Source organism: Aedes albopictus, chromosome 1 (assembly GCF_035046485.1).
Source record: "Aedes albopictus strain Foshan chromosome 1, AalbF5, whole genome shotgun sequence".
NCBI classification, from domain to species: domain Eukaryota; kingdom Metazoa; phylum Arthropoda; class Insecta; order Diptera; family Culicidae; genus Aedes; species Aedes albopictus.
The window spans coordinates 313,117,471-313,145,448 of NC_085136.1; the positions used below are offsets into that span (position 1 = coordinate 313,117,471).

Genomic DNA, 27,978 nt, shown 5'->3' on the forward strand with positions numbered 1-27,978 from the left:
GTCCCTTCCTGGGGTACCGGTCCGGAACGCCTAAATGGCCATAACTCCAGAACGACTGGACCGATCCGAACCATTTTCAATAGGAAACAGTGGGACCAGATTCCGCGTCGAATGAACCGTCGGTCATTAAAATCGGTTGAGGTTTAGTTCAAAAAAGTTATGTGAGTTTTTTTTATCCACACACATTGCACACATACACACACACATACTTCGACACGAACACCTACTATGATAAAGTGTCGTAAATAATAATAAATAATAATAAGATAATAAACACACACATACACACACACATACACACATACAGACATCACCTCAACTCGTCGAGCTGAGTTGATTGGTATATGTGACTCGACCCTCCGGGCCTCCTATCAAAATGTCAATTTTGGAGTGAACATACACTAAATCCTTTTTTTACGCGATGGATGCGTCCGCGCAAAAAAAGATCGTGTAAAAAAAGTTCGCGTAACTTCGTGAAATCGCGTAAAAAAAATCAAAGGGAAATCTTTTTTTACGCGATTTGCCCTCCGCAAATAACCAAAATCGCGTAAAAAAAAGTCGCGTAACTTCGAGAAAATCACGTAAAAAAATCGTGCAAAATAAAATCGCGTTAAAAAAAGTCCTGTAAAAAAAGGATTTAGTGTATAGCCTTTCCAGTACACTTGGTGTACGAGAAAGGCAAAAAATGGTAATTGAAAAACTTATAAGCATTTTCCAACAGGAACAAGAAAAATACAGGAGATACCTTACTTCTTTCTTTTAATGTATTGCTCCCTTGTTTAATTATAAATCAACTCTTAAAAAAATGAGCAGTTTGCTTTTAATTCAATGCCTGTGTTATCAAAACAAAACAAAACAAAACTGTTATCAAATTGAGTTTTGTTTTTATTTCGGCGAAATCGTTTAAAACTAAATCTGGTGTAGGGTGCTGAACCACTTGGGCAGTGGCTGATGTTTTGGGAACATTTCCGCTAGAAATCAGTCAATATCAAACCAATCGACTTGAATTTTTGTACACGACTAGATGCTATACGTATCTCACCACGCACAACAATCGATGTGAATTGGTTCAAAATTGACTGAGTTACAGCGGAAAAGTGCCAACAATAGAAACCCTGCCGAGATGGTTGTACGATGTGGACATCGATTAAAAATAATCGGGGGAATCCCAAAGTTCTCCTCTCGCAAGCAACTCTACGAAAGCTGAGTCACTGATTTGATGAGGGCTTGCCTTCCGCATGGCATGAAGCGTAATAATAAATAAATAAAACAAATCATGCACTCTCCGAGCGAAAGTGATCAGAGTTGAAGAAACAGCCTTTCAGAACGTTTCGTGCATCTGGACCGGAAAACGGGAGCGATGGTTCAAGTGTACAAAGTGACTGTTCTACTGCTATTAGTGCTTGTTTTGCAATGTGAGAAACAGTCTTCCGGATTTATTTGCGTGTCAGTGCTAACGTTAGTTTCGACTTCCGTCCAGGTTTTGCTAGGAATTGCTCCAAGGACGAAGTTTGCGTACCGGTGCGGTACTGTCCGCACGTTCAGGATGCCATCCAATCGGAAGCAGTTTACCGAAATCGAACTTGGAATGAGTATCGATGGTGCCATCAATCCGGCCAAGAGCTACGGGTTTGCTGCGACCAGGAAAGCACCAGTGCTGGGAAGCGATGTCTCACAGCAGCGGGACAACCGCAGCAAGGACGATGCGTAGATCCCGAACACTGTGGCATTGCTGGGCGTTTCCTGACGAAAAGTTTGCAACTCGACGCCTCCTTTGCTTCGGAGAAGAATGTTTGTTACCATAGCGATGCCGATGGAAAGGTGAGTTACTGAGTTCAGAGAGGTACATTTTGCATCTTGGTTCCCCAAAAGGTCGAAAGTTTTCAGCAGAAAATATGAAATATGGATATGATGATTAAGAATAGTTATGTGATACCTCTACTATTTGTCGGGATACCCGAGCAAATGCGGATAACAAAGTGCTTTCAATTACTCACACTCTCACTGAGTCTCATTGGTATAGGGGCTATCGGCTGCGACCGGCAATCACTCGACCAGGGCTCGAGACTCGCTGGGCGCAATAGTTGAAAACATGGGTTGTGAATTATAAGAAACTTTTTTTTTCAATAACTGACGATGTCCACAGAAAAGAAAGTGTAATTAAAATTCAGCGAGAAATCATGCACATACCCGAGCAAAGGAGAATATCAAAATAATAAAAACGAAATCACAAAACCTGTTTTTATATCTTGGTTTGTTATTATTAACTTATTGAGGTATCACCATTCCATAACATGTTTTGTTAGACAATCTTATTTTGTTATGATCATGCTATTGTAATATTTTCTCCATATTACACTTCAATAACATGTTTTATTGTGGCACAACGCAAGTAACAAAATTAATTTTATAATGCTTTTGAAGTATTCTTCAACACCTGTTCTTTAAAACCATGCATAAACCAAATTGCTCTGCAAAACGACATCCACTCAACCATAAACCCGCTATAAGACAAAAGAGGCCCATCCTATGATGCTCTTGGAGAGTTGTTTTTAAATTTCTCTTAAAACTTGTTGTACTTCCCAAGTTGTCCTCAAGGCGAATTGCTCACTCCTTGTAGAATTCTTCAAGTGTACGATAAAACGATAATAAATTTATCAGTGTTGTTGCTGATGCAGCTTTTATGTCGACAGAAAAGTTTGGTAAATTAAATTGAAAAAAAAAAAACACAATGAAAATGACACATTATTGTAATCGAGATTAGTTTATTACACAAACTGAAAATATTTTCGTGGTGTAACAAGGATGCCAAATGCCACGCAAAATTCGTCGTATATATTTTGCAAGATACTTCCAAAAATTGCAACGCGCTCCCATTATAATGCACTAATAAAATAGTTAAAAATATTATTCCTGGTCATGAGAACATTGTTCATGAGTTTTCTCAACATGGCTTCCATTGAAATTTAGGCCGGTGGTCGGTCCATTATCGATGGTTTTAATCAACATCAGCATAAGATCGTCTTAAATTTCTTTCAACTCATGCCAGAGCTAAAAGCATAACTCAAGAATACTAGGATTTATAACGTTCTCAATGCAGCCTGATTACTCTTCATCAAGAACGTCTTAAATTTATTTCATCTTAAGCAAGGGTAAGAAGTATTACTCAAGAGTACCCAGGTTTATAACGTTCTTGATGTAGGTTTATGCAAACTCCGCCGAGAACGTCATAAATCTGTATGCCAAATTGTAAACAAACAATAAATTATCGCACCGCGGTGGATTTTGTGAACTTCGTGCGATAATTTTAATCATCAGCCCGGTACCGTTGCCAACCAGGCAGACCTTTTCGATAACCGGCCTTGATGTGGTGCAGTGCCTCATTCCTCCGGTCAGCATTTCCAACAGGTAAGTAGTTGTTGATTTTGAAGATCGATGATTGGAACACCGATTGCACGGGAATCGACGTCCTGGATGACCAAACCCACCTCATTTCGGATGATGCAACCGGAGGAATTTGGCACTGAACCGCGTCGTGGTTGGGTTCCCGGGTAGGTGTTCTTGATTGGCAGCAATAATGGAACGATAAGAATCAAAATCTGATGTTTGAGTTTTTTCTTGTATTTTTCATGCATCAAACTGTTCTCATGCAAGAACAGTTGCTCTTGATCAAGAACGGATGATTGAAGATAACTACAAGAACCTCATAAAACTGAAAATAAGTTCAACAGTTCTTGTTGTGTTTATGGTTTTATGAACTGAACCTCAAGTATTCTTGGAGGTGTTTTTAATACCACATATTGTCGAAGAATAGTTGTGCTCAGCTGAAACTACGATAAGATCAACTAGAATATGCAATGTTCCGATAAAACTATCATAAAAAAACAAATAAAACCAAATAGAATCAAGAATGTTACTTGGGAAGTTCAGTTATTTTTGTTTTATTGAGACTGTTCACATATTTGATCATTAATAGCACAACAATAATAAACTTTGCATGTTGTTCACAGCATTCCGTGAGGAACTGGAGAGAAAATATCATTTTCTTATCAGTTCCTCTTCCCAAGGATGTTTTAGATCACTTGGCAATCGTTTGACTCATTTATTTATATCTCAATCCAGAAGCCTAATATTAAAATTATGTGTTCTGAAAAGTTGTAGATAGTATTTTTCCTATATTCCTACAATCATTCTGACTATAATATTCATGGCGCAAACGTGTTAATACCACCTATTCATACTTAACGATCAGATTTTTCGATCGTTTAGTATGATTAGGTGCTACTAGCGCTCTAGCGCGTATATATGAGAATAAGAATATGGCGTCCTTGGTGATAATTGTAAGAAAAATACTAATCTACAACTTTGCCAAACACCACATTTCAATATTAAGCTACTGAACTGGGTTATAGATAAATGAGTCTAACGATTGCCAGGTGATCGAAAACATCCTGGCTCTTCCTTTTTTTTACAATACATTCTAACTGTAACAGGGCCAACTTTTCAGTCTTTAGTTTTAGAAGCACTTAGATAAGCATATCTGTTTTTCCAGTTCCAGTTGGGTACGAGTCCGTATTTAGAAAGCGCAATAGAGTGTTAGCCATTTACGTTTTGGATCAGCTGGTGGAATTCCAGGATTTAAACAACAAACAACAAACGGACGAAAATGTCCTAAAAGAAGTGAACTCATTTTATTTTCTGATTGTTATCAATAACAATAACTTATGAATTTCAAAATTTGTTATTGAAGTATTTTACAAATTCGCTATTATTAAGTTGTTATTGAAACTAACAAAACGTGTTATTTAACTGGTCTTTCACGAACATTTTTTTGTTATGATTTTTGTTATTTTGCCGCTTATGACAGACAAGCTTATAACATAATATGTTATGTTAATAACATGATAATAACTATTTCCGTTACTCAGTTATTTTACCAAAACAACATATTTTATTATTCTGTTGCTATTTCCTTCTGCTCGGGTAAAGGGAATGCTAAAGTTAGTGCACTTTTACATGAGATATAATGTAAATAGTAGTTTACGCAACAAGGTGCAGAATGAAGATTTTTACAGCACGAGTCGTACATTTATCCAACGAGGCTTGCCGAGTTGGATAATTACGACGAGTGCTGTAAAAATCGAGTTCTGCACCGAGTTGCGTACAACGTTTTTTGCACCTTCATAAATTACCACTTGAGGATAGTTTTTAACTAAACTTTTTCATCAGACTGCACACCGATGTTCATAGCTATGATTAAGGAAGTCTGATCATAGCAGGTTATACTGTGCAGTTGTCACAATTTTTCAAACCTGCGTCCAGAAAGCATCAATAAGTTGATCAAAACTGAAAACAGTGCTGTAATGGTTCATTACGCAACGCAAATCAGTGCTGTAATGAACCATTACAGCACTGTTAATTTTTTGTGGGAAAGTAGGCCTTTTCCTGTCAGATTTGCGTGAGGTAAAATGGCCTATTACGATGAGAAGTTGCAAAAATTACATTACCATCGTGTAAATTTCCGCCAACCATCGCGTAAACCATCATGGACACTAATAGATTACGCGACTATTAGCGGAAATTTACACGAACGTAACGTAATTTTACATGATATCTCATGTAAATATGCACTAACTCTAGCATTCCCTTTATGTGCATGATTTTTCGATGCATTTTGCATGAATATTTTTTTCTGTGTCGGTAATAGTAGTTTACGCAACAAGGTGCAGAATGATGATTTTTACAGCACGAGCCGTACATCCGAGTTGGATAATTACAATGAGTGCTGTAAAAATCGAGTTCTGCACCGAGTTGCGTACAACGTTTTTTGCCACTTCATAAATTACCACTTGAGGGCAGTTTTAACAAAACTTTTTCATCAGACTGCACACTGATGTTCATAGTCATGAGTAAGGAAGTCTGATCATAGCAGGTTATAGGGTATATGTACCATTCCTTGGCCTAATTTGCAAGCTGCCTTGACAATTTTGACCATAACTCATGAATTAATAGCACTAGAAATAATATGTTGAGCATATTACACACTCTAGGCGGTGTATGTTTCACCATTTGGAAGTAAACTAACGTAAATATTCAAGAATTTACTTAAAGAAGTTGAAAAGATTCGATGCGATGGTATGCAACGTTGGTCTATGGTACAAAAATTGGCCTATTAGTGGATACATCGTTGGCCTGTTGCTTTCTACGCACTAGAACCACTAATTATCTCATTTTTCAATATTTCTGCTGAAGTATTATCTCAGTTTGTTCACCAGTCTTACCTTCAAATTACATTTTCGGAACTCAATTTTTCAAAAAACTATAAATAAATCACTCAACTAAAGTTTTTTCTTAATTTAATAACGAAAACAACGTAACCCTACTATTGTGTTATATTTTTATAGTCACCGCACCCAAAATCTTTCTTCCTATTCGTTCTTTCTGGTTCTTACGCAAACAATGTTGTGACGTCACTTTACTGATGGGCCAAGATTTGGGTACATAGTGAAAAAAAAAATGTCCTCAATATTCGGCCCACATTCAATTTGTGAAATAGTTATTATTCGTTGAAAACAAATACACAACTTCAAAATAGCGCCTTTGACCGTCACATCAAATGTTCAGTTATTGAAAAGTCAATTCGAAATGTTACAGAATCATGCCATTTATGATCATGTGTATAGACTACCCACTAAGCCGAAGAATCATGGCGTCTACAAAAGCTAAACAAAGTGACATTTTCATTCAATTTTAATGCTCCAAAGTGCTAAAATTGAAACGAAATGTTACAGTTGTTTGGCGTATAGCTTTTCCGATATCCAGTTATGCGTGTTTGTTTGAGTTTTTGGTTTACGTTGAGATAGGCCGAACGAGGGGACTATGCCAACGAAGCATCCTGATACCCTACAGTGCAGTTGTCACAATTTTTCAAACCTGCGTCCAGAAAGCATCAATAAGTTGATCAAAACTGAAAATAGTGCTGTAATGGTTCATTACGCAACGCAAATCAGTGCTGTAATGAACCATTACAGCACTGTTAATTTGGTGTGGGAAAGTAGGCCTTTTCCTGTCAGATTTGCGTGAGGTAAAATGGCCTATTACGATGAGAAGTTGCAAAATGTATATTTTTACTATTTTGGTCGATAAAATAGCTCTGAATGATAACTAATTGATAACAAAACCTGTTATCAATCAGCTGTATTTTTTCATGTGGTTATCTTAATGCAATGTTGAACAAAATATTGTATAACATAACTAGTTATCGACTTGAACTCAATGATAACTTATCTTTCTATCATGTTGGTATTCGAGAAGTAAATTAGAGTTATCATTTTTGTTATGTTGGCTCTTGATTCAACCTAAATGATAACAAATTCAATTATCAAACGAATGATAACCAGGTAACAGAACTTGTTATAATTTTGTTATTCGCCTTTGCTCGGGTATTAAGGCAGAACAGGATGCATTTCCTCATCTTTTTTAAACATTTTCTTTTGATTAACAGTGAAAACGTAGTGGTTGAAATTAAGTAAGAATCTTTTATGGTCTGTTCTTAAGAAGAGTTTCTTCTTTTTCTTCTTCTTCTACTTCTGATTGTGCGTGGTTGTCAACCACCCACTGCTAAATGGCACAGCACATTCGCTATAACGCCAGTCGGTTTCTTGTTATGGGAGCAAATTTGTTTTGATTGTCATTTTAGTGCATCATATGTTGGGACATCATTTGTTTATTTTGGTTTCTTTGAGAAAGTAACATGACACATTCTACCGTGACGTTACAACGTTTTAACGCTTTTTTTTGTCAAATTTTTCACTATAACTCGTAAATTCGACCGTAAACCCTCAAATATTATTCCATATTCGGAATCCTTGTCAAATTTCCAATAAGTTTGACCTGTTAAACAGTTAATTTTCATCGAAAAAGTTTGTAACAAAAATGGAAATGAGTAGCGTGACATTACAACGTTGTAACGTCACGCTACTAATTCCCATTTATACAATACTTTTCCAATGAAAACCAACTGTTAACAGATCATACTTATTGGAAATTTTACAAGGATTCTGAATATGCAATAATATTTGAGGGTTTACGGTCGAGTTTACGAGTTATAGTAAAAAATCTGACCAAAATGCGTCAATACGCTTGTTGGATTGAGTAAAAAGGGTCAAGATTGTGTTTATCTCTGAGTATTACGTGTTTCACATATTGGAAAATTATGTGCTCCGAAGTGTTGAGCAGTCACACAAATCGAAGAACATCTCGTCTTTGATCATCATCTTACTCAGCCAGAAAGGCGAGTAGTCATGACCCGCAAGCAGTCGGTTGCGGGTCCTTGTTTCGGTGTTGGTGAGTGGTAGGTTGTGAAACCACGATTTGGTGTTGATTGTGGTTTGAATCTTAAAGAATTTTATTCCTTTACCGTTCTCTTGGGTGTAGTTCACGTACCACTGTTGGACGTCTGTAGAAATGGCTTGTTTGATCCAGTTGTAGGCGTCGTAAGGTAGAATCCTATTTTGAATGATTTCGTTAGCATGGAGTCCCGCCTTGGCCAGACTGTCTGCGATCTCATTGCCCTCCAGTCCAACGTGTATGCAAGTATTTTGTGAGGCTGCTTTCTCTATGATTGCTTGTATGATCTCGTCTCTTTCGGTCTCTTCCAGCTGACTACTGACGAGTTCGCTACCCGACTTTGAGTCAGTTAGAATAACCGCATTCTCAATATCGTTTTTTTTTCAGGTACTGTAGTGCTATCAGGATTGCCTGCAGCTCCGCTGTCATTGTACAAACAGTGTTCTGTAGTTTCAAGCTGAGTTTAAAACTACTTGTTGCGTCGTGGATTCCTATGCCACAAAGTTTGTCGTCCTTTGAGGCATCCGTGTAGATTTTTCTATGGTTTTTATACAGTACATGTATTTTTCCCAGAGCCAGCTGTTTAAGTATTCTTGGGGACGTATTCCTATTCGACCATGCACCGTCGTCTATTTCTTCTTCGATCCTCACGGTAGTCTTTGCTGCACCGACTTCGTATGTGTCACTTTGTCGAAAATATTCTTGCATTTTTCGAAGATCTCCTCTTGGTTCGTCAGCTTTTCCCCGTTTCCAGCATTCAACTCAAGTAGTTGTTTCCAGACCAGGGATTGAAATTGAAATTTATTAGCTTTTTGGCGGTTGTTAGCTTCCTACGGAACTCCAAAGGAGGCTGACTCGCAATGGCACATAGCGTGTTGATTGGCGTCGTTTTAGAGCAGCCTGTGACCCTTCTTAGGCATACGTTGTTAAATAGTTACAGTCAGTTTGTTTAAGTTGCTCTTTGCCACGTTTGCATATGCCGAAGCACCGTAGTCGAGATAACTCCGTACTATAGAATTGTACAGCAGGTTCAGTGTTTGCGGGTGTCCTCCGCATTTTGTGGCACTAATGACCTAAAACATGTTTATCCTGTCAGTTGCTCCCCTTTTCAATTCCCGGATGTGAGCTCCAAACGCTAAGCTCCGATCCATAGTCAGCCCTAGGTATTTGTGAGTGTTCACAGTTTCTATGTTCATGCTCCCGATTTTCAGGTTCAAGGTCTTTTGGTTCTTTTGAAAGAGAACAACTTTGGTTTTGTTCTCATTTATTTTAAGGTTCAATTGCTCAGAACTGGTTTTAAAGGTGTCAAGAAACCTTTGAGCCCGACATTGTAGCTGTTCCCTAGTTTCCCCTGCTACAATTGCCATGAAATCATCGACGAATTGTACCAGGATGACTTCTTCTGTTGCTGCTTCGTGTAGTTGTGCCGTGTAGATGTTGAACAACATCGGTGACAGCACGTCCCCTTGTGGCAGTCCGTCACCGACGCTTCTTTCGACTAACCGCTTTCCTACCTGAAATTGCACAATTCTGTCTTGGAGGAAGTTCACAATCCAATTTGTGCCATACAGTATACTTTCCAGAGTCTCTGTTTTGACCGTATTATAGGCGTTTGACAGATCAATGAAGATTGCCCCTGTGACTTTTCCTTCCCTTTTTAATGAGTTTACACTGTTAATAACATAGTTCAAACATGTTGTAGTGGAGCTTTGCTTCCTAAAACCGAACGATGCCGCTGGCAGAATTGAGTTTTCTTGTACGAATTTGGTTAGTTCTGCTAAGACCGCTGAGTTGATCACCTTCAATGAGCAGTTAAGCATTGATATTGGACGCAGGTTTTCCACAATATTAGGGTCCTTCCCCGGCTTGGGTATCGCGATCACCTTAATCTTTTTCGTGTCGGAATCGATTCTTCCCTCCTTTCACATACGATTCAAATCTTCTATCAGCTTGTCTCTAATCTCCCTTTGGACGCTCCTTAGTACCTCGTAGCTGATTCCATCCGGACCAGCTGGCGATGCTTTCTTTTTTCTACTTAAGATATCGTTCCACTTCATCACATTCAAAATGTCGTAATCTACCTGCACACTTATTTGTTGTTCCACTGGTTCACTAAACGGAAAGTTTTTATTCAGAAATTGAGTAGCTGCTTCTTCCTCTTCATGTACAATGTTAGGTTGACTTCGTTTCTTCCTTTTTCCCGTTAACCCATTAACTTTTTACCATAACTCTTTACTGTACTTTATCGTACTGGGATCTATTTCTTTGACAAATTCTTTAAACTTTTCTCTCATTGCCTTGTTTTTTTTCCCTCGTGAACAATCCTTCTAGTCTTTTCATTTCTATCAGGTCACTTAACGTTCCACTCCGGTTAAACTTTGCTCTAGCTTCGTTTTTACACTTCCAAGCTTCTTCTACTGCTTCATTCCTCCAAAACATTGGCTCAAAGCAATTTTTCTGTTTTTCCTGTTTCAGAATTGTTTTCATCTCCTCATCTACTCGCGTTTTGTCTAACTTCTCTATTTTCTCTTTCACTTTCTTCCGGTTTAAGAAAAAACTAACCTTTGGCTGTTGGTCCCTCGAGATGACGATGTGGACTTCCAGATGTCTGCTACCTATCCGGTATTGCAAGATTGCCATGCTCGTGTCCTGATACAGACCCGGAGACAGCATAACCAGGTCGATCGTCGATGGTCTTTTATTCAGTTGCGCTGGTATGAAAGTTGGTTCGCCGTTGTTTAGTAAGATGATACCTTCGCCGTTGATGAAATCAAACAGCACTCCTCCTTTTGCGTCCGAGTGATGTTGATCCCACAGTCTGTGATGTCAGTTTAGGTCTCCCCCAATCAACACCGATCTAAACCTCTTCCATTTTCTTTGCCAAACTTGTTAAGAAACTTTTCAGTTCATTCGCCGAAGTATTTGGTGCTACATATATAGTGCTATAACCACTAAATCCATGTTTTTGATGAATCTACCCACGCACTGGATGTTATCCGTCGAATCCGCCTCAAAATCTTTACTTTTGACCGACTAGTGTATGATGATCATAGCTCCACCATACCCATCGAATCTTGAACAATAGTAGAATTTTGTACTTGCTGTTCTCGCATTCTTTCTTCGTCCAGCTTTCTGATATCAATCCAAACATATATTGTTCTTTTATTAGTACCCTTGCAAGCTCTGCTTTATTTTTCTCTATACTCTGAATATTGCACTGTATGATTTTACGTGACATCAGTTCTGTTCATTTATTTAGTTCTGTTCTGTTCTCTTATTTTTTCGTGTTTGCTCCCTACCGACTGGCTTACCTGTTCTTGTCCTGTGTGACCGCCACAAGCGAGGCTGTATGCGCCACTTTCATCGCTGTCACTGGTGACTTCCATGTTCTGTTGTGCTTCTTCCCGTGTCTTTTGTGTCGCCATTTGAATTTGGTGTAGTTTCCACTGGAATTTTTTGAACTCATCTGTCTTGTAACGATTGAAGAGGGCCGTTCCATTCCTCGTTACTTCGTCGTCTGTCCTTCGCTTTTTGCCGTTGCACACTTCTACCTCGTTGTCTATGATTTTGTTGGACGCCTCCTCTGACGTACGTTTTGGGTTGTGTTGTTTGCGTGTTCTGTCCGTTGTTTTTGGTTTGTCCGTGGGATTCGTCCGGATGTTCATATTGCTTGGTCGATGCGCCACTTTTGCGTACGAGTTGATTAGCGTGGGGAAGTCCTCTGTATTTTCCAGTAGGTTGAACCGATTCTGAATGTAGATAGGGAATTGCTCCTGCGCTTCGAGTGCCGTAAGATTCGTTTTCGCCAATATGACCTTCAAATTGTTTTGTCGGATTCGTTCAGGGCAATTTGCATCTCCTGACTTATGTCCCTCTTGCTTGCAGTGCGCGCACCTTGCCGGCAACGTGCATTGCCCGTATCCTTGCCGCGACCGACAGTTGTTGGTGCGCTGGCTGTATCGAAGGCAATTTTGTGCAGTCTGGAAACGCCCAGGATTGGCACTTTGCAGGTTATGCTTTCCATAATCTCCTCCGGTGTCATCTCCATCGGGACGCTGGTAACAACAGTTCTGCATCCGCAGTGATTTGTCCGCTTGGATTTTGTTCGCCGTCTGTGGAGTCCTAACCAGAACCAGCACCTAGTTACGTCCCAACGGTTTGAGGTTAAGTACGTTTTCTTTGTGCTCCTTCGATTTGGCCAGAATTTTTCCTACTGCGAGCTTGTTGATTTGTGTACAACTGTACAATAACTCTGTATGGTCCCGCGTCGGTTTCTTCATACTCGTATGTCAACCATTGTCTCTCGTCTAGGCCAGATTTCGGCGTTCCGCCTCCTGGGTCGAGACTCCCCGGTCCCGTCATTTCTCCCGTGTTTCTACTTCCTTTTGGTTTTGCAAAACTTTCTTCACTCTAGCCTCAAAAAATCACTTCACACAAACTCCAATATTCCACTCGCTAAACTCTCGAAAAATCACTTTCTCAAAACCACGTGTGTTTTCGTCGGAGGTTTTCGACTGAATGGGAAGAAGAAGAGTTTGAATGGGAAGAAGAAGAGTTTTCTTAGTTTGTAGCTAGGTTTGTAGCAACAACATGTTGTTTAGTACATCCAAGTAACCAACGGTGTCTTTAACCCTTTGAAGCCGTAATTTTTCCAAGCGTTATTACAAAGTTTTTTCTACGTTTTTCTGTAGTTTTGGAGCTCAACAGCGTAAAAAGGGTAGAATATGATATCTGGATATCCTAGGTCATCCAAGCTGTTCATGAGTTTAGATCCAAAAGTCTACAGGTGTAAAGGCAACTTCTTCCATTATGCAAAGCTACGATTTGTAATCTATCATGTCCAGAAAGTGTCTCGAATGTTCAAAAGACAGTATCAGGTCAGACGGGTCATCCAAAGAATACGCCAAAGATGGTCCAAAGCATTCCGCGCTGGAATGCTTTAAGTGCTTGCACGTCCTACTCGAGTCTCGGCCTCGTGTCCGTGCTTGAGAAACTACTGTCAGCGCCATAGGTTTTATAGAAGTGAGCTCCAGGAAACCCACAAATTTCTAACAGTGCCTTGTGTTCGTCAACTATTTAGTGAACATGATTGCTTATGTGGGGTTACTCTTTGTACCGGGAAAGATTTGGATGTGACACAACTGTTAATTGGAAGTTCTTAGCTGTAGGGAAGTTTGTTAATCCAGAAATATCTCAAACGTAAATTGGAATGGCTCTGGGTTTCACAGAAGTTCACGGATCTGGGTAGGTTAAACTAGGTAACGTAACTTTCCATAGCACAAACAATGACTACAACAAATGCAAATTAAGTTTGTACAACCTTAAATATTTCAAAGGTACAGAACAATACATACTAGCCTTTGAAGAATATCAGTAAATATGATTCTTTATGTATCATTATTCAATGTAGAAGGCAGTCATTGCAAGTGTAGATATGAAGTTGTGTACTCCATGAAAGTTTGGATAACCTTAATTATCACAAAACTATCATGGAGTGGTTTGAGACAAGGTTTGAGAGTTAAGACGTTCAGAATCCTATTTGGTTCTGGGAGAATCCTCCCTAGAATACTGGGAAAATCCTCCCCAGGATTCTTCCAAAATCCTGAGCAGGATTCTTCCAAAACCCTGAGCAGGATTCTTCCAAAATCCTGAGCAGGATTCTTCCAGAATCCCGAGCAGGATTCTTCCAGAATCCCGAGCAGGATTCTTCCAGAATCCCGAGCAGGATTCTTCCAGAATCCCGAGCAGGATTCTTCCAGAATCCCGAGCAGGATTATCAAAGAATCCTGGGCAAGATTCTCCCAGAATCCTGAGCAGGATTCTCCCAGAATCCTGAGCAGGATTCTCCCAGAATCCTGAGCAGGATTCTCCCAGAATCCTGAGCAAGATTCTCCCAGAATCCTGAGCAGGATTCTCCCAGAATCCTGAGCAGGATTCTCCCAGAATCCTGAGCAGGATTCTCCCAGAATCCTGAGCAGGATTCTCCCAGAATCCTGAGCAGGATTCTCCCAGAACCCTAAGCAGGATTTTCCCAGAATCCCGGGCAGGATTCTCCCAGAATCCTGGGGAGGATTCTCCCAGAATCCTGGGGAGGATTCTCCCAGAATCCTGGGAAGGATTCTCCCAGAATTCTCCCAGAATCCTGAGCAGGATTCTCCCAGAAACCTGAGCAGGATTCTCCCAGAATCCTGAGCAGGATTGTCCCAGAATCCTGAGCAGGATTCTCCCAGAATCCTGAGCAGGATTCTCCCAGAATCCTGAGCAGGATTCTCCCAGAATCCTGAGCAGGATTCTCCCAGAATCCTGAGCAGGATTCTCCCAGAATCCTGAGCAGGATTCTCCCAGAATCCTGAGCAGGATTCTCCCAGAATCCTGAGCAGGATTCTCCCAGAATCCTGAGCAGGATTCTCCCAGAATCCTGAGCAGGATTCTCCCAGAATCCTGAGCAGGATTCTCCCAGAATCCTGAGCCGGATTCTCCCAGAATCCTGAGCCGGATTCTCCCAGAATCCTGAGCAGGATTCTCCCAGAATCCTGAGCAGGATTCTCCCAGAATCCTGAGCAGGATTCTCCCAGAATCCTGAGCAGGATTCTCCCAGAATCCTGAGCAGGATTCTCCCAGAATCCTGAGCAGGATTCTCCCAGAATCCTGAGCAGGATTCTCCCAGAATCCTGAGCAGGATTCTCCCAGAATCCTGAGCAGGATTCTCCCAGAATCCTGAGCAGGATTCTCCCAGAATCCTGAGCAGGATTCTCCCAGAATCCTGAGCAGGATTCTCCCAGAATCCTGAGCAGGATTCTCCCAGAATCCTGAGCAGGATTCTCCCAGAATCCTGAGCAGGATTCTCCCAGAATCCTGAGCAGGATTCTCCCAGAATCCTGAGCAGGATTCTCCCAGATACCTGGGGAAGATTCTCCCAGAATCCTGGGGAGGATTCTCCCAGAATCCTGGGGAGGATTCTCCCAGAATCCTGGGGAGAATTCTCCCAGAATCCTGGGGAGGATGCTCCCAGAATCCTGGGGGGGATTCTCCCAGAATCCTGGGGAGGATTCTCCCAGAATCCTGGGGAGGATTCTCCCAAAATCCTGAGCAGGATTCTCCCAGAATCCTGAGCAGGATTCTCCCAGAATCCTGAGCAGGATTCTCCCAGAATCCTGAGCAGGATTCTCCCAGAATCCTGAGCAGGATTCTCCCAGAATCCTGAGTAGGATTCTCCCAGAGTCCTGAGCAGGATTCTCCCAGAATCCTGAGCAGGATTATCCCAGAATCCTGGGGAGGATTTTCCCAGAATCCTGGGAAGGATTCTCCCAGATACCTGGGGAAGATTCTCCCAGAATCCTGGGGAGGATTCTCCCAGAATCCTGGGGAGGATTCTCCCAGAATCCTGGGGAGAATTCTCCCAGAATCCTGGGGAGGATTCTCCCAGAATCCTGGGGAGGATTCTCCCAGAATCCTGGGGAGGATTCTCCCAGAATCCTGGGAAGGATTCTCCCAGATACCTGGGGAGGATTCTCCCAAAATCCTGAGCAGGATTCTCCCAGAATCCTGAGCAGGATTCTCCCAGAATCCTGAGCAGGATTCTCCCAGAATCCTGAGCAGGATTCTCCCAGAATCCTGAGCAGGATTCTCCCAGAATCCTGAGCAGGATTCTCCCAGAATCCTGAGCAGGATTCTCCCAGAATCCTGAGCAGGATTCTCCCAGAATCCTGAGCAGGATTCTCCCAGAATCCTGAGCAGGATTCTCCCAGAATCCAGAGCAGGATTCTCCCAGAATCCTGAGCAGGATTCTCCCAGAATCCTGAGCAGGATTCTCCCAGAATCCTGAGCAGGATTCTCCCAGAATCCTGAGCAGGATTCTCCCAGTTTGAACGATCCTGAATGTCCCGAAGGATTATAATAATATCTAGTATACTTCAAATTGGTCCAGTAGCCGCGGATGATCACGCAACGTTACTCAGTATAACAGATATGACTACTGTTACGAATGTAGACCTAAAATTCTGAACTCCAAGGTAGTTTGGCTGACCTGGAATATCCTTATAGTGTCTCTGAATTACAATATAGACTTCAAGAGCATCACAGATCCCAGTAGATTATGTAATGCTATTATTTATGGCTAAACCACATAAAATTATTCTTGTAGATTTGTAGGACTTCACTATCGGACATTTTGGAACATCTAGAACATCGTAAACTACAAAACACCTTTTGATATTCTTGACGAAGGTTAAATGAACACATACGAACGTAACCCATATCCAAATTCAACTTTTTGAACGACTGGTATGTCATTTGTTTCGTTTCTCCCAACTTTAGAACATCCTGAACACTTCTAGGTTGTCTATAAAGTATCAAATACAAATATTCCCATTTTTCCTTAATATAGCACTCAATTTGCAACAACTTTGCCGAAGATAGTGTTCTGTTTTATTAAATGTGTGAATTCAGACAGCCGTTTCTATGTTGGGGTCATATATGGCCCCTCCGGCTCCAAAGGCTTAATGCCGATAACTTCCTCTTAAACGATCAATCCGAGGACTGTTTTGAAAATGACTAGTATCAAGTGCTTTTGTGAACACATCTGCTAGCCTACTCGACGGGATTGGTTCAATCTTTACCGTTCCTTTGAACACTTGGTTCCGCAAGAAATTCAGCTTGACATCGACGTGTTTTGCTCGCTTACATTCGGAGGTCTTCGACTCGACGGGCTTGGTGGCCTAATAGCTACCGCTTCTGATTCGTATGCGGAAGGTCCTGGGTTCAATCCCTAGCCCGTCCCTTTCGTCCTCTTTAAGTCTTTCTATATACTTTCTCCTTCCTCTCTACATATACAACTCAAGTATATTCATATGTTCATAGCCATCAATAGAACAGAAACGGATTGTAAAATCCGTTTCCCCCTTCCAGCTTCTACAGCAATTAAGCGGAGTGTGCCGCATTATCTTCAGTGTAATAAGCACACTAATCTTTAAAATTACGCCTCTCATCCACGCACCAATGGGTGAACCCTTTGCCAACTATATACCATCAACACTTCGACATCCGCAAAAATTGTGCAGACGCTGAGGTATATTCGGTCTGCTGTGCATGCAAACGAATGCAATCATCACTTCCTTCTCCTCGTTGCAGGCGCTATTGTTGCCCAAAAATAGAAGATCATCAACACTCACACACTGGAAGATGCCTGCTAGTCCCCAACAGATATCGCATTGGCTCCTTATGTGAGTGTAGTTGATCTGGCGATACTGGAGTAGCATCCACGGGTGATCAATCAAGCTCAAGCTCAAACTCAAGCTTACATTCGGAGGTCTTCGACTCTTTCAAGTAACGAGCAGTCCCCTTCAAGGCTTGACAATGACAATTTTTTTCGGGTTTTGCTGATATCCACCAAGGTATCCAACAGAATAGCTAATACTGTCCTTTATGACTGGGTCGCGGGAACTTCATCAGCAGTTGGCAGCTGGTCAAAAATGCTGATTCCGGCGAGCGCTTCCAAAACCATGGGAGGGTGAAGCGGTACCATCTGTAGTCACGCCATTGCTAATCTAAAAACTCCAGGTGAACTTTGGATGAAGCGTACACTATATATTTGGTTAAACTTCAGGTATTGGAATTCAAAGCTTTCGCATGTATACCGTTACTACTGAGGAAGAAGCCTGGACCCGAAGTCTTTGTCTGAAGTCTGTGGGTCGTAGAAACCATACAGCTGTTCATATTCCGGGACGTCATTTGGGTCCAGGAAAATGACACCCATATGGACGACGTGTAAATAAGCCGTCCAGGAGTTGGTGTCTATGTCTACTACCTATGAGGGCTTAGTGGTCGCCCAAGTAAACGGCGTCTTCTTCTATAGTTGTTAAGTGTCTTCGCGGTGGTCGATCGAGCAGTTCACGCAGATGCTGGACTGTATGCCGACCGTGCCGACAGGGCGACGGCCGGTGGTAATAGCGGATGACTTCATTGCCTGGGCCGTGGAATGCGGACGCCGTTTCACGAACCAGCGGGGCCAGATCCTGCTAGAGACACTGGCCATAGTAGATGTTGACCTGGCTAATGTCGGTATCAAGAATACCTACAGTCGGAACGGTGCAGAGTCAGTCAATCATTGACGTTACTTTTTTGTAGTCCTGGCCTTATAAGTAGTTCGAACTGGAGGGTAGACGATGGATACACTCATAGCGATCACCTGGCGGTTCGCTACAGTATCGACTACAATAACAGCAGGCAGCGGGTAGAGGAAGAGGCGGCTAGGCCAAGGCCAAGCCCTCGCTGGTGGAAGACATCATACTTCGACGAAGGGGTGTGGACGGCGACGAGCGGAGCTCTCGCGTACTTGCGATGCGACCATGCTGACAGAGTCCACCCTAGAAATGGGAGACCACCAAATTACTGGTGGACTCAAGCGATTGCGGATCTGCGCCACGCCTGCCTATAGGCTAGGTGGCGGATGCAGCCAGCACGATCTGAGGAAGAGCGAAACGAACGGTGGGTGGTGTTTGCCGCTGCAATAGCCACGCTGAAGATCGAGATAAGGGCAGGCAAAAAGGCCTGCTTCGAGGCTCTCAGTCAGAGTGCCAATGCGAATCCGTGGGTTGATGTCTAGAGGATCGTTATGGCCAAAACGAGAGGGGTAATGGCTTCTACAGAGCAATCTCCAGAGATGTTGGAGGGGATCATCGAAGGGTTTTCCGCGTCATGATCCTAGTCCTTGGCCTCCTTTCGTAGGACAGCCGGGGACTGGGGCTGGCGATGAGGAGAGGGTCACCGATGTGGAACTTGCGGGGAAAGCAAAGTCCCTTAGCGTAGGTAAGGCCGCAGGTCCGGACGGAGTTCCAAACCTGGCCTTAAAAGTAACTATTGCAGACGCTCCCGAGATGTTCAGGTCTGCTATGTAGAAATACCTGGACGAGGGAGTTCTTCCAGAAGCTTGGAAAAGACTGAGCCTGGTTCTATTGCCAAAGGCGGGGAAACCACCCGGAGGCCCGTCAGCATATAGACCAATATGCTTGCTAGACACGGCGGGGAAGGTGCTCGAAAAGATCATCCTCAATAGAATGTTGAGGTTCACCGAGGGCGAAAATGGTGTTTCGAGTAACCAGTACGGCTTCCGGTAGGAGAGGTCCACCGTAAACGCTATCTTGTCGGTTACAAAAACCGCCGAGAAAGCACTCGAGCCTAAGAGGAGGGGAACTCGTTTCTGTGCGGTAGTGACTCTGGATGTTAGGAATGCGTTTTATAACGCCAGCTGGTCCGCTATTGCCCATGCGCTCTTGCGTCTGGGGATACCGGGTTACCTGTATTCTCGAAAGTTACTTTCAGAATCGAATACTAGTTTACGACACGGAGGTGGGCCGGAAATGCTTTCACATAACCTCAGGAGTCCCGCAAGGTTCCATCCTGGGTCCGGTGTTACGGAATGTCATGTACGACGTGGTGTTGAGGTTAGAGTACCCAGTGGGAGTGGGGATTGTCGGATTTGCTGACGATATTACCCTCGAAGTCTACGGTGAAACGATCGAGGAGGTGAAGTTGACTATCGAACACTCGATCAAGGTTGTGGAGGCGTAGATGCAGTCCAGGAAACTGGAGCTGGCTCACCACAAGACTGAGGTGACGGTTGTTAACATCCGGAAGTCGAAGCAGCAGGCGGAGATCAGTGTAGACTAGTGCACTGCACTATCCTGTCAAAGCGCTCAGTCAAACACTTGGGCGTGATGATCGACGATAAGCTTACCTTTGGTAGCAACGTCGATGAAGCCTGTAAAAGAGCCTCCACAGCTATTGCTGCACTGTCCCGTATGATGTCCAATAGCTCTGTGGTGTACACCAGCAAGCGCAAGCTTCTGGATAGTGTCGCTTTTACTTTTGTTGTAGAAGACGTCCTTAACCCCACACCACCTGGACGTTTCTGTTTAGGTGTCAATTGAGCAGATTTACCCTAGCTGATGTTTGCGTTTCCAGTCAGAATTAAGTCTAATTAATAATGCAATTATATTCTTTTCGTAGGATTACTATTGCTGTCCGGACCCTTACGTAAACGAGCTCCAGAAGGACCAAACACCTACAAAAAGGGAAAAGCGAAGTTCGAAGGTTGAAAATGGTGAGTAGACAACAATGTTCCAGTATAGCGAGTACACCGAAGGAATTAACATATACATGCGAAGTTACTACGGAGAACTTCTCCATCGGAGAAGCTACTGGATTCACCAGCCCAGGCCAAACAACAAATAGCATGGAAACAGAAAGACAATGAGAGAAACGCTGTTGGGAACAGCATAAACAATAATAATTTGAGTTGCATTTTGTCCTGGTCGACGAAGGGTAAAATATTTATAGGCTTGACGATTGCGAGGATGATATAAGTGAAAGGTCCCGTTTCACGACGCGTTTTGTGAATACACTGAATCCTCCATTTAAGTCGATGCATGGCTGATCGAAAATAATTTTTTTGCAATTTCTCATCGTAATAGGCTGTTTTACCTCACCCAAATCTGACAGGAAAAGGCCTACTTTCCCACACCAAATTAACAGTGCGGTAATGGTTCATTACAGCACTGATTTGCGTTGCGTAATGAACCATTACAGCACTGGTTTCAGTTTTGGTCAACTTATTGATGCTTTCTGGACGCAGTTTTGAAAAATTGTGACAACTGCACAGCATAACCTGTTATGATCAGATTTTCTTGAACATCAGTGTGCAGTTTGATGAAAAAGTTTTGTTTAAAACTATCCTCAAGGGTAATTTATGAAATTGCAAAAAACGTTGTACGCAACTCGGCGCAGAACTCGATTTTTCCAGCACTTGTCGTAATTATCCAACTCGGCAAGCCTCGTTGGATAAATGTACGACTCGTGCTGTAAAAATCGTCATTCTGCACCTTGTTGCGTAAAGTACTATTACCGTGCAAGGAATGACAAAATTATAGACTTTTATATTTTTTAACATTTCGCATGACAAAGGAGATTTGTCAAAAAATATAAAACTGTATAGTTTAGTCATTGCCGGCGCGGTAAAAATTATTTTCGATCAGCCATGCATCGACTTAAATGGAGGTTTCAGTGTAGTAACTCCGTATATATTTCAATTTCTAAGTGTATTTACGTTCCTCTTGTAAGCGTTGCATTGATTCAATTTACGCATCCTCGGTTTTCTTCGTAAAAAGTTGCTCATCTCGATTCTCTTTCTTACAGAGTATCCTAGCTGCAGTCGAACAGATGGTTCTACCGGCTACTGCGTACCGATGCGTCTCTGCGACAGATTCGGTGCCAAGGTTTTGGATAGAGAGCCGAACTTCAAGTACGAACAACTCCCACACCATTACCGATGTCCTTCGGATGCCTCCGACAGCACTGCCTTTTGTTGCCCCCATCGGGACCCGCCTCATGATTTTATCAGATTCGCAAAGGCCAGGAAGTTGGATCCGGAAAATTGTGGCATGATTGGGACGCCCGATCGTGTGCTAGGCGGTGACGAAGCTGGCCTCGGGGAGTTTCCGTGGATGGCCAATCTGATGGGCTTTCGGCAATTTATCAAAATATCAGTCTGCGGTGGTACGTTGATCCACGCTCGGTACGTTCTGACGGCTGCGCATTGTGTCAAATTTGCAGAGCCGGTTTCCGTTCGATTGGGGGAACATGACCTCAGCAAGGAAGAAGATTGCGTAGAAAATGATTGTACCAAGTACATGGAGTATGGGATAGCAAGCTGGACCAGTCACGAAAACTTTCAAAACAAAACAGGAGAATACGACATCGCTTTGGTAAAACTGAGCGAGCCGGCAGAGATCATCATAGATCGAGTCTATCCCATCTGCCTTCCGATAACGAATGAGTGGCTTATGATGAAACCCTCCAAGCTGATTGTTTCGGGTTGGGGTGGTATGGAGAACCGATGGAGATCAGATGTGCTGCGACATGCCACTTTGCAGACTTTGAAGGATCGGCCGTACTACTGCAAGCAAGAGCAAATGATTTGCGCGCGAGGAGTCAACGGGGAAACGAATTGTAAAGGTGACTCCGGAGGACCCTTACAACAGATTGTACGTTACAAACACCAATATCGAATGGTGCAATTTGGAGTGATCTCTGCGGGGATTAGGTTTTGCAATGTGTATGACAAAAAAGCAGGAGTGTCAGTTTCGGTTGGATATCACATTAAGTGGATTTTGGATAATATGGAAATTTAGATTTTATGGCAATGATAGCAGCATGAAGGTGTGTTTTAAGAAATATATGAAACTACTATCGAACTATCAAAAAGATTTTCCTGGTTTGTATCACTGCATCATGAGAGGGACTTAAAATCGAAAACTGGCTTTATTCGATTTCATTCTATTTCACTTTCGTTCGAATACAAATTCTCCTTTTTCTTTTATCTTACCTAGCATACCTCCTTCACCCTACTTCATTTCACCCACTTTCCTAATCTAATTCGACACACTTTCTTCTTCTTCAAACTCGATTCTGTACCGATCCTCCTTCTTTTTTCATATTCTTTGCGGCCTTTGCCAATCGAACTGGAATATCTTGCGCATTCGGAGAACGAGCTCCAGGTTAGTCTATTGCCGGTATTGCCGGAACTTCATCGGAAATTGTTCAAGGAGTTCATCGATTATTTCCCTAGGAATTTCTCGCGAATTTCTCTGAAAATTCCACAGAAATTCCTGCATGAGTTCCTCGAGAATTCCTCCTAGAGTTCCTCGGCAAATTCTCCAGGAGTTTCTCGGGAATTCCCCAGATGTTTCACAGGGATTGCTCTAGAAGTTCCCCAAAAATTCATTCGCATACCTCCAACGAACTCCGGAAACCCCTACAGGAGTTTCCTCCTGGAGTTCCTCGGATATTTATACAGTACTTTCTCGTGAGTTCCTACAGAAGTTCACTGGGAACTCCTCCATGAGTTCCCGAGCATTGCTGCAGGAGTTTCTCGGAAATTTCTTCAGGACTTCCTCCAGGAGCTCCTTGGGAATTCCTCAAGGAATTCCTCCTTCAGAAGTTCCTCAGAAATTCCTCCAGGAGCTCCTTAATAATCCCTTCAGGATTTCCTCAGAAATTTTTCCAGGAATTCCCCAGGAGTTCCTCCATAAGTTCCTCGGATATTCCTCCAGGAGAACTCCTCCAGAAGTCCCGCAGGAATTCCTCCAGGAGTTCTTCGAGAGCACCTTGGGAGCTTCTTCAGGACTGTCTCGGAAATTCCCCAGGAGCTCCTCGGGATTCCCTCCATGAGTTCCTCGATAATTCCTCCAGGAGTTCCCCGGAAATTCCACCTTGAGTTCCTTGGGAATTCCTTGTGGAGTTCCTCGGAATTTCCTTCAGGAGTTCCGTGGAAATTCCTTCATGAGATTCTTGGGAATTTCTCGGGAATTCCTCCAGGAGTTGCTCGGAAATTTCTCCAGGAGATCCTCGAGAATTCTTTCAGGAGTTCTTTAGAAATTTCTCCAGGAATTTCCTCCTGGAGTACCTAGAGAATTCCTCCAGGAGTTGCTCAGGAATTCCTCCAGGAATTCCCCGTGAATATCTCCAGGAGTTGCTCGGAAATTCCTCCAGAAGTTCCTTGGAAATTCCTGCAGAAGTTTCACGGGAATTCTCCCATATGAGTTCCTTGAGATTTCCTCCAGAAGTTTCTCGGGAATTCCTCCAGGAGTTGCTCGGGAATTCCTTTAGGAGTTCCTCGGAAATTCCTCCAGTAGTTTCTCGGGAATTTCTCTAGAAGTTCTTCGGCAAATCCTCCAGGGGTTCCTCAAAATTTCCTCCAGGAGTTTTTTCGGGAATTCCTTCAAGATTTCTTCGGAGGTTCCTCCAGAAGTTCCTCGGACATTCCTCCAGGAGCACTCCTGCAGAAGACCCTCAGGAATTCCACCAGGAGTTTCTCGGGATCTCCTTGCGAGCTTCTTCAAGAGTGTATCGGAAATTCCTCCCGGATCACATCGGGATGTCCTTCATAAGTTCCTCGGAAATTCCTCCAGGAGTTCCTCCGAAATTCCTCCAGGAGTTCCTTAATAATCCCTTCAGGAGTTTCTCGAAAATTTCTCCAGGAATTTCTCAGGAGTTCCCCCAGAAGTTCCTCAAAATTCCTCCAAGGTTTCTTCGGAGATTCCCTCAGAAGTTCCTTAGACAATCCTCCAGGAGAACTTCTTAAGAATTCCCCTAGGAGTTCTTCAGGAGTTCCTTGGGAGCTTCTTCAGGACTGTCTCGGAAATTCCTCCAGGAGCTCCTCGGGATTTCCTTCATGAGTTACTCGAGAATTCCTCCAGGAGTTCCTCGGAAATTCCTCCTTGAGTTTCTTGGGAATTCCTCTTGGAGTTCCTCGGGATTTTCTTCAGGAGTTCTTCGGAAATTCCTTCGTGAGGATCTTGAGAATTTCTGGGGAATTCCTCCAGGAGATTCTCGAGAATTCTTTCAGGATTTCTTCAGGAATTTCTCTAGGAGTTTCTCGGAAATCCCTCCGGGAATACCTAGAGAATTCCTCCAGGAGTTGCTCGGAAATTCCTCCAGGAGTTCCTAGGAAATTCCTGCAGAAGTTTCTTGGGAAATCCTCCAGGTGTTCTTTGAGAATTCCTTCAGGAGTACCTGGAGATTTCCTCCAGGAGTACTTCAGAAATCCCTCCAGAAGTTCCGCGGGAATTCCTCCAGGAGTTCCTCGAGATTTCCTCCAGGAGTTTCTCCGGGATTCCTTCAAGATTTCTTCGGAGATTCCTCAGAAGTTCCTCGGACATTCCTCCAGGAGAAATCCTGCAGTAGTCCCTCAGGAATTCCTCCAGCAGTTCCTCGGGAGCTCCTTGTGAGCTTCTTCAGGACTGTTTCGGAAATTCCTCCAGGAGCACCTCGGGGTTTCCTCAATGAGTTCCTCTGGAAATCCTCCAGGAGATCTACAGAATTTCCTTCAGGAGCTCCGTGGAAATTCCTCCATGAAATTCTCGGGAATGTCTCGGGAATTCTTCCAGGAGTTGCTCAGAAATTTCTCCAGAAGATCCTCGAGAATTCCTTTAGGAGTTCTTCAGAAATTTCTCCAGGAGTTCCTCAGAAATTCCTAGGGAGTTCCTAGAGAATTCCTCGAGGAGTTGTTCAGGAATTCTTCCAGGAGTTCCTTGGGATTTCCTCCAGGAGTTCCCCAGAAATACCTTCAGGAGTTCTGTGGAAATTCCTGCAGATGTTCCTCGTGAATTCCTCCAGGAGTGCCTCGAGATTTTCTCCAGGAGTTCTTCGGAAATTCTTTCAGGAGTTCCTAGTAAGTTCCTCGGGAAGTCCTCCAGGAGATCTTAGAGATTTCCTCCAGGAGTTTTTCGGTAATTCCTTCAAGATTTCTTCGGAGATTCCTCTAGAAGCTCCTCAGACATTCCTCTATCAGCACTCCTCCAGAAGTCCCTCAGGAATTCCTCCAGGAGTTCTTTGGGAGCTCCTAGGGAGCTTCTACAGGACTGTATCGGACATTTCTCCAGGAGCTCCTCGGGAATACCTCCAGGAGTTTCTCGTGATTTCCTTCAGGAGTTCCGTGGAAATTTCGTCATGAGATTCTCAGGAATTTCTCGGGAATTACGCCAGGTGTTCCTCGAGAATTCCTCCAGAAGTTCCTCGGGACTTCCTCCAGGAGTTCCTCGGGATTTCCCTCAGAAGTTCCGTGGAAATTACTCCATGAGATTCTCGAGAATTTCTCGGGAATTCCTCCTGGAGTTGCTTGGGAGTTCCTCTTCAGACATTTCTCCAGGAGTTCCTTGGAAATTCCTCCGGGAGTTCCTAGAGAATTCCTGCAGGAGGTACTCAGGAATTCCTCTAGGATTTCCTCGAGAATTCCTCCAGGAGTACATCGGGATTTCCTCCAGGAGTTTCTCGGGAATTCCTCCAGAAACTGCTGGAAAAAATCTTGAAATTCTTTTGAAGGAATTCCTGAGTAATTTCCTAGAACTCTTGGAAGAAATCGCGAAGAATTCCTGGAGGAATTATCGTAAAATTACGGGAGAAATTTACGAATAGCCACTGAAGAAATTACCGAGATACTCCATGAGGATTTTTTTTGGGGAATTGCTGAGTAATTCCTGGAAAAAATCTTGAGGAATCTATGGAGTAACTTCAGAGGAACTTCTGGAAGAATTCCCAAGGAACGAGAAAATCTCGTGCAACTGCTGAAATTCTTGAGGATTTCTTGGAGAAATTCCTTGGGATCTCCTAGATAAATCTTCGAGGAACTCTTGCACTAACTTTCGGCGAATTCCTGGAAAAAATTACGGGGAACTTCTGAAGAAATTCCTGAAGATTTTCTGGGGAATTTACCTGAACAATTTGCCTGGAGGAATTTCCTAGGAAATCCTGGAAAAAATCTAGAAGAACTCCTAAGGGAATAGCTTGTCGAACGCACAAGGAACTTTTGAAAAAAAAAAATCCTTAGCATCTTCTGTGGAAATTTTCTGTGATCTCTTGAAGGAATTTCCTGGAAGTATACCCGAGGAGCTCCTGAAGAAATTTCCGATGAACTTCTGGATGAATCCTTGAGGAACTTCTGAAGACAATTCCCGGTGAACTCCATTTTTCCGGAATTCCTTCAGAAGTTCCTCGGACATGCCTCCAGGAGAACTCCTTCAGAAGTTCCTCAGGAATTTGTCGATGAGTTCCTCGAGAGCAATTCCATGAGTTCCCGAGAATTACTGCAGGAGTTTCTAGGAAATTTCTTTAGGTTTTCCTGAACAATTTCTCTTGGAATGTCTCCACTAGTTTTTCGGATATATTTGCAGGAGTTTCCCAAAAAATTCTCCAGGAGTTCCTCGGAAATTCTCCTAGGAGTTCCTCGGGCATTGCTGCAGAAGTTCCTTAGGAACTCCTGCAGGAGCTACTAGGGAATTCCTCCAGAAGTTACTCAGGAACCCCTTCAGGAGCTGCTTGGAAATTCCTCCAGGAATTCCTCAGAATTTTTTCCAGAAGTTCCTCAGGAATTTCTTCAGAAGTTTCTTGAAATTCTTTCAAGATTTCTTCGGAAATTCCTCCAAAAGTTCATCGGACATTCCTCCAGCAGAACTCCTCCAAAAGTTCTTCGGGAATTCCTCCAAGAGCACCTTGCGACCTCCTTGGGAGCTTCTCCAGGACTTTCAGGAGTTCGTTAGGAATTCCTCCAGGAATTCTGGAGAAATTTCCGATGAACTACTGGATGAATCCTTGAGGAATCCTTGAGACAGTCAATTCCCGGTGAACTCCTGAAGAAATTTCCGATGAGCCACTGCAGGAATTTTCAATTCGTGGTACAATTTTCGGGGAACTCCTGAAGGAAATTTTCAGGAACTCCTGGAAAAAATCTTGAAGAACTTCTGGAAGATTTCCCGAAGAACTCCTGGACGAATTCCAGAGGCACTTCTGGTGAAATTCCCTAGAAAACCCTGGAGTAATTTCTGGCGGAATTTCGCGGAAATCGTGGAGGAATTTCCGGGGAACTCCTGGATGAATTGCGAAAAACTCCGACGCTATACCTATATTCAAACTCGATTCCAATTCGAACCACGATCAGCCCCCCCCCCCTCTGGCTTGAAGCCCCCTCCTCCTCGAAGCTTTCTTGTCCGTTAGCACCCGATCTCTACCTGGCCACCGTACTCCTCCTGGACCCTGCTACTGCTGCTTAGCTCCTTTTGGCTCCTCTGAGATTCTTCT

The 27,978-nt window shown here is 43.0% G+C and overlaps 1 protein-coding gene across 1 annotated transcript; it reads left to right on the forward strand.

Moving 5' to 3' along the window:
- Nucleotides 1-1,272: 1,272 nt before the first annotated feature.
- Nucleotides 1,273-23,076, forward strand: LOC115264085 (serine protease grass). Its single transcript, XM_029867403.2, has 4 exons — nucleotides 1,273-1,415; nucleotides 1,481-1,821; nucleotides 20,356-20,449; nucleotides 21,541-23,076. Exons 1-4 carry the CDS (start codon nucleotides 1,361-1,363, stop codon nucleotides 22,533-22,535), a joined length of 1,485 nt encoding a protein of 494 aa, XP_029723263.1. The 5' UTR covers nucleotides 1,273-1,360; the 3' UTR covers nucleotides 22,536-23,076.
- The last annotated feature ends 4,902 nt before the right edge of the window (nucleotides 23,077-27,978 follow it).

Excerpts from the sequence above, each read along its gene's own strand:
- LOC115264085 (XM_029867403.2), top strand. The coding sequence starts at position 1,361 with ATGGTTCAAGTGTACAAAGTGACTGTTCTACTGCTATTAGTGCTTGTT. Across the intron at positions 1,416-1,480 it reads ATTAGTGCTTGTTTTGCAAT|GTTTTGCTAGGAATTGCTCC; the intron begins GTGAGAAACAGT and ends ACTTCCGTCCAG. Across the intron at positions 1,822-20,355 it reads ATAGCGATGCCGATGGAAAG|GATTACTATTGCTGTCCGGA; the intron begins GTGAGTTACTGA and ends TTCTTTTCGTAG.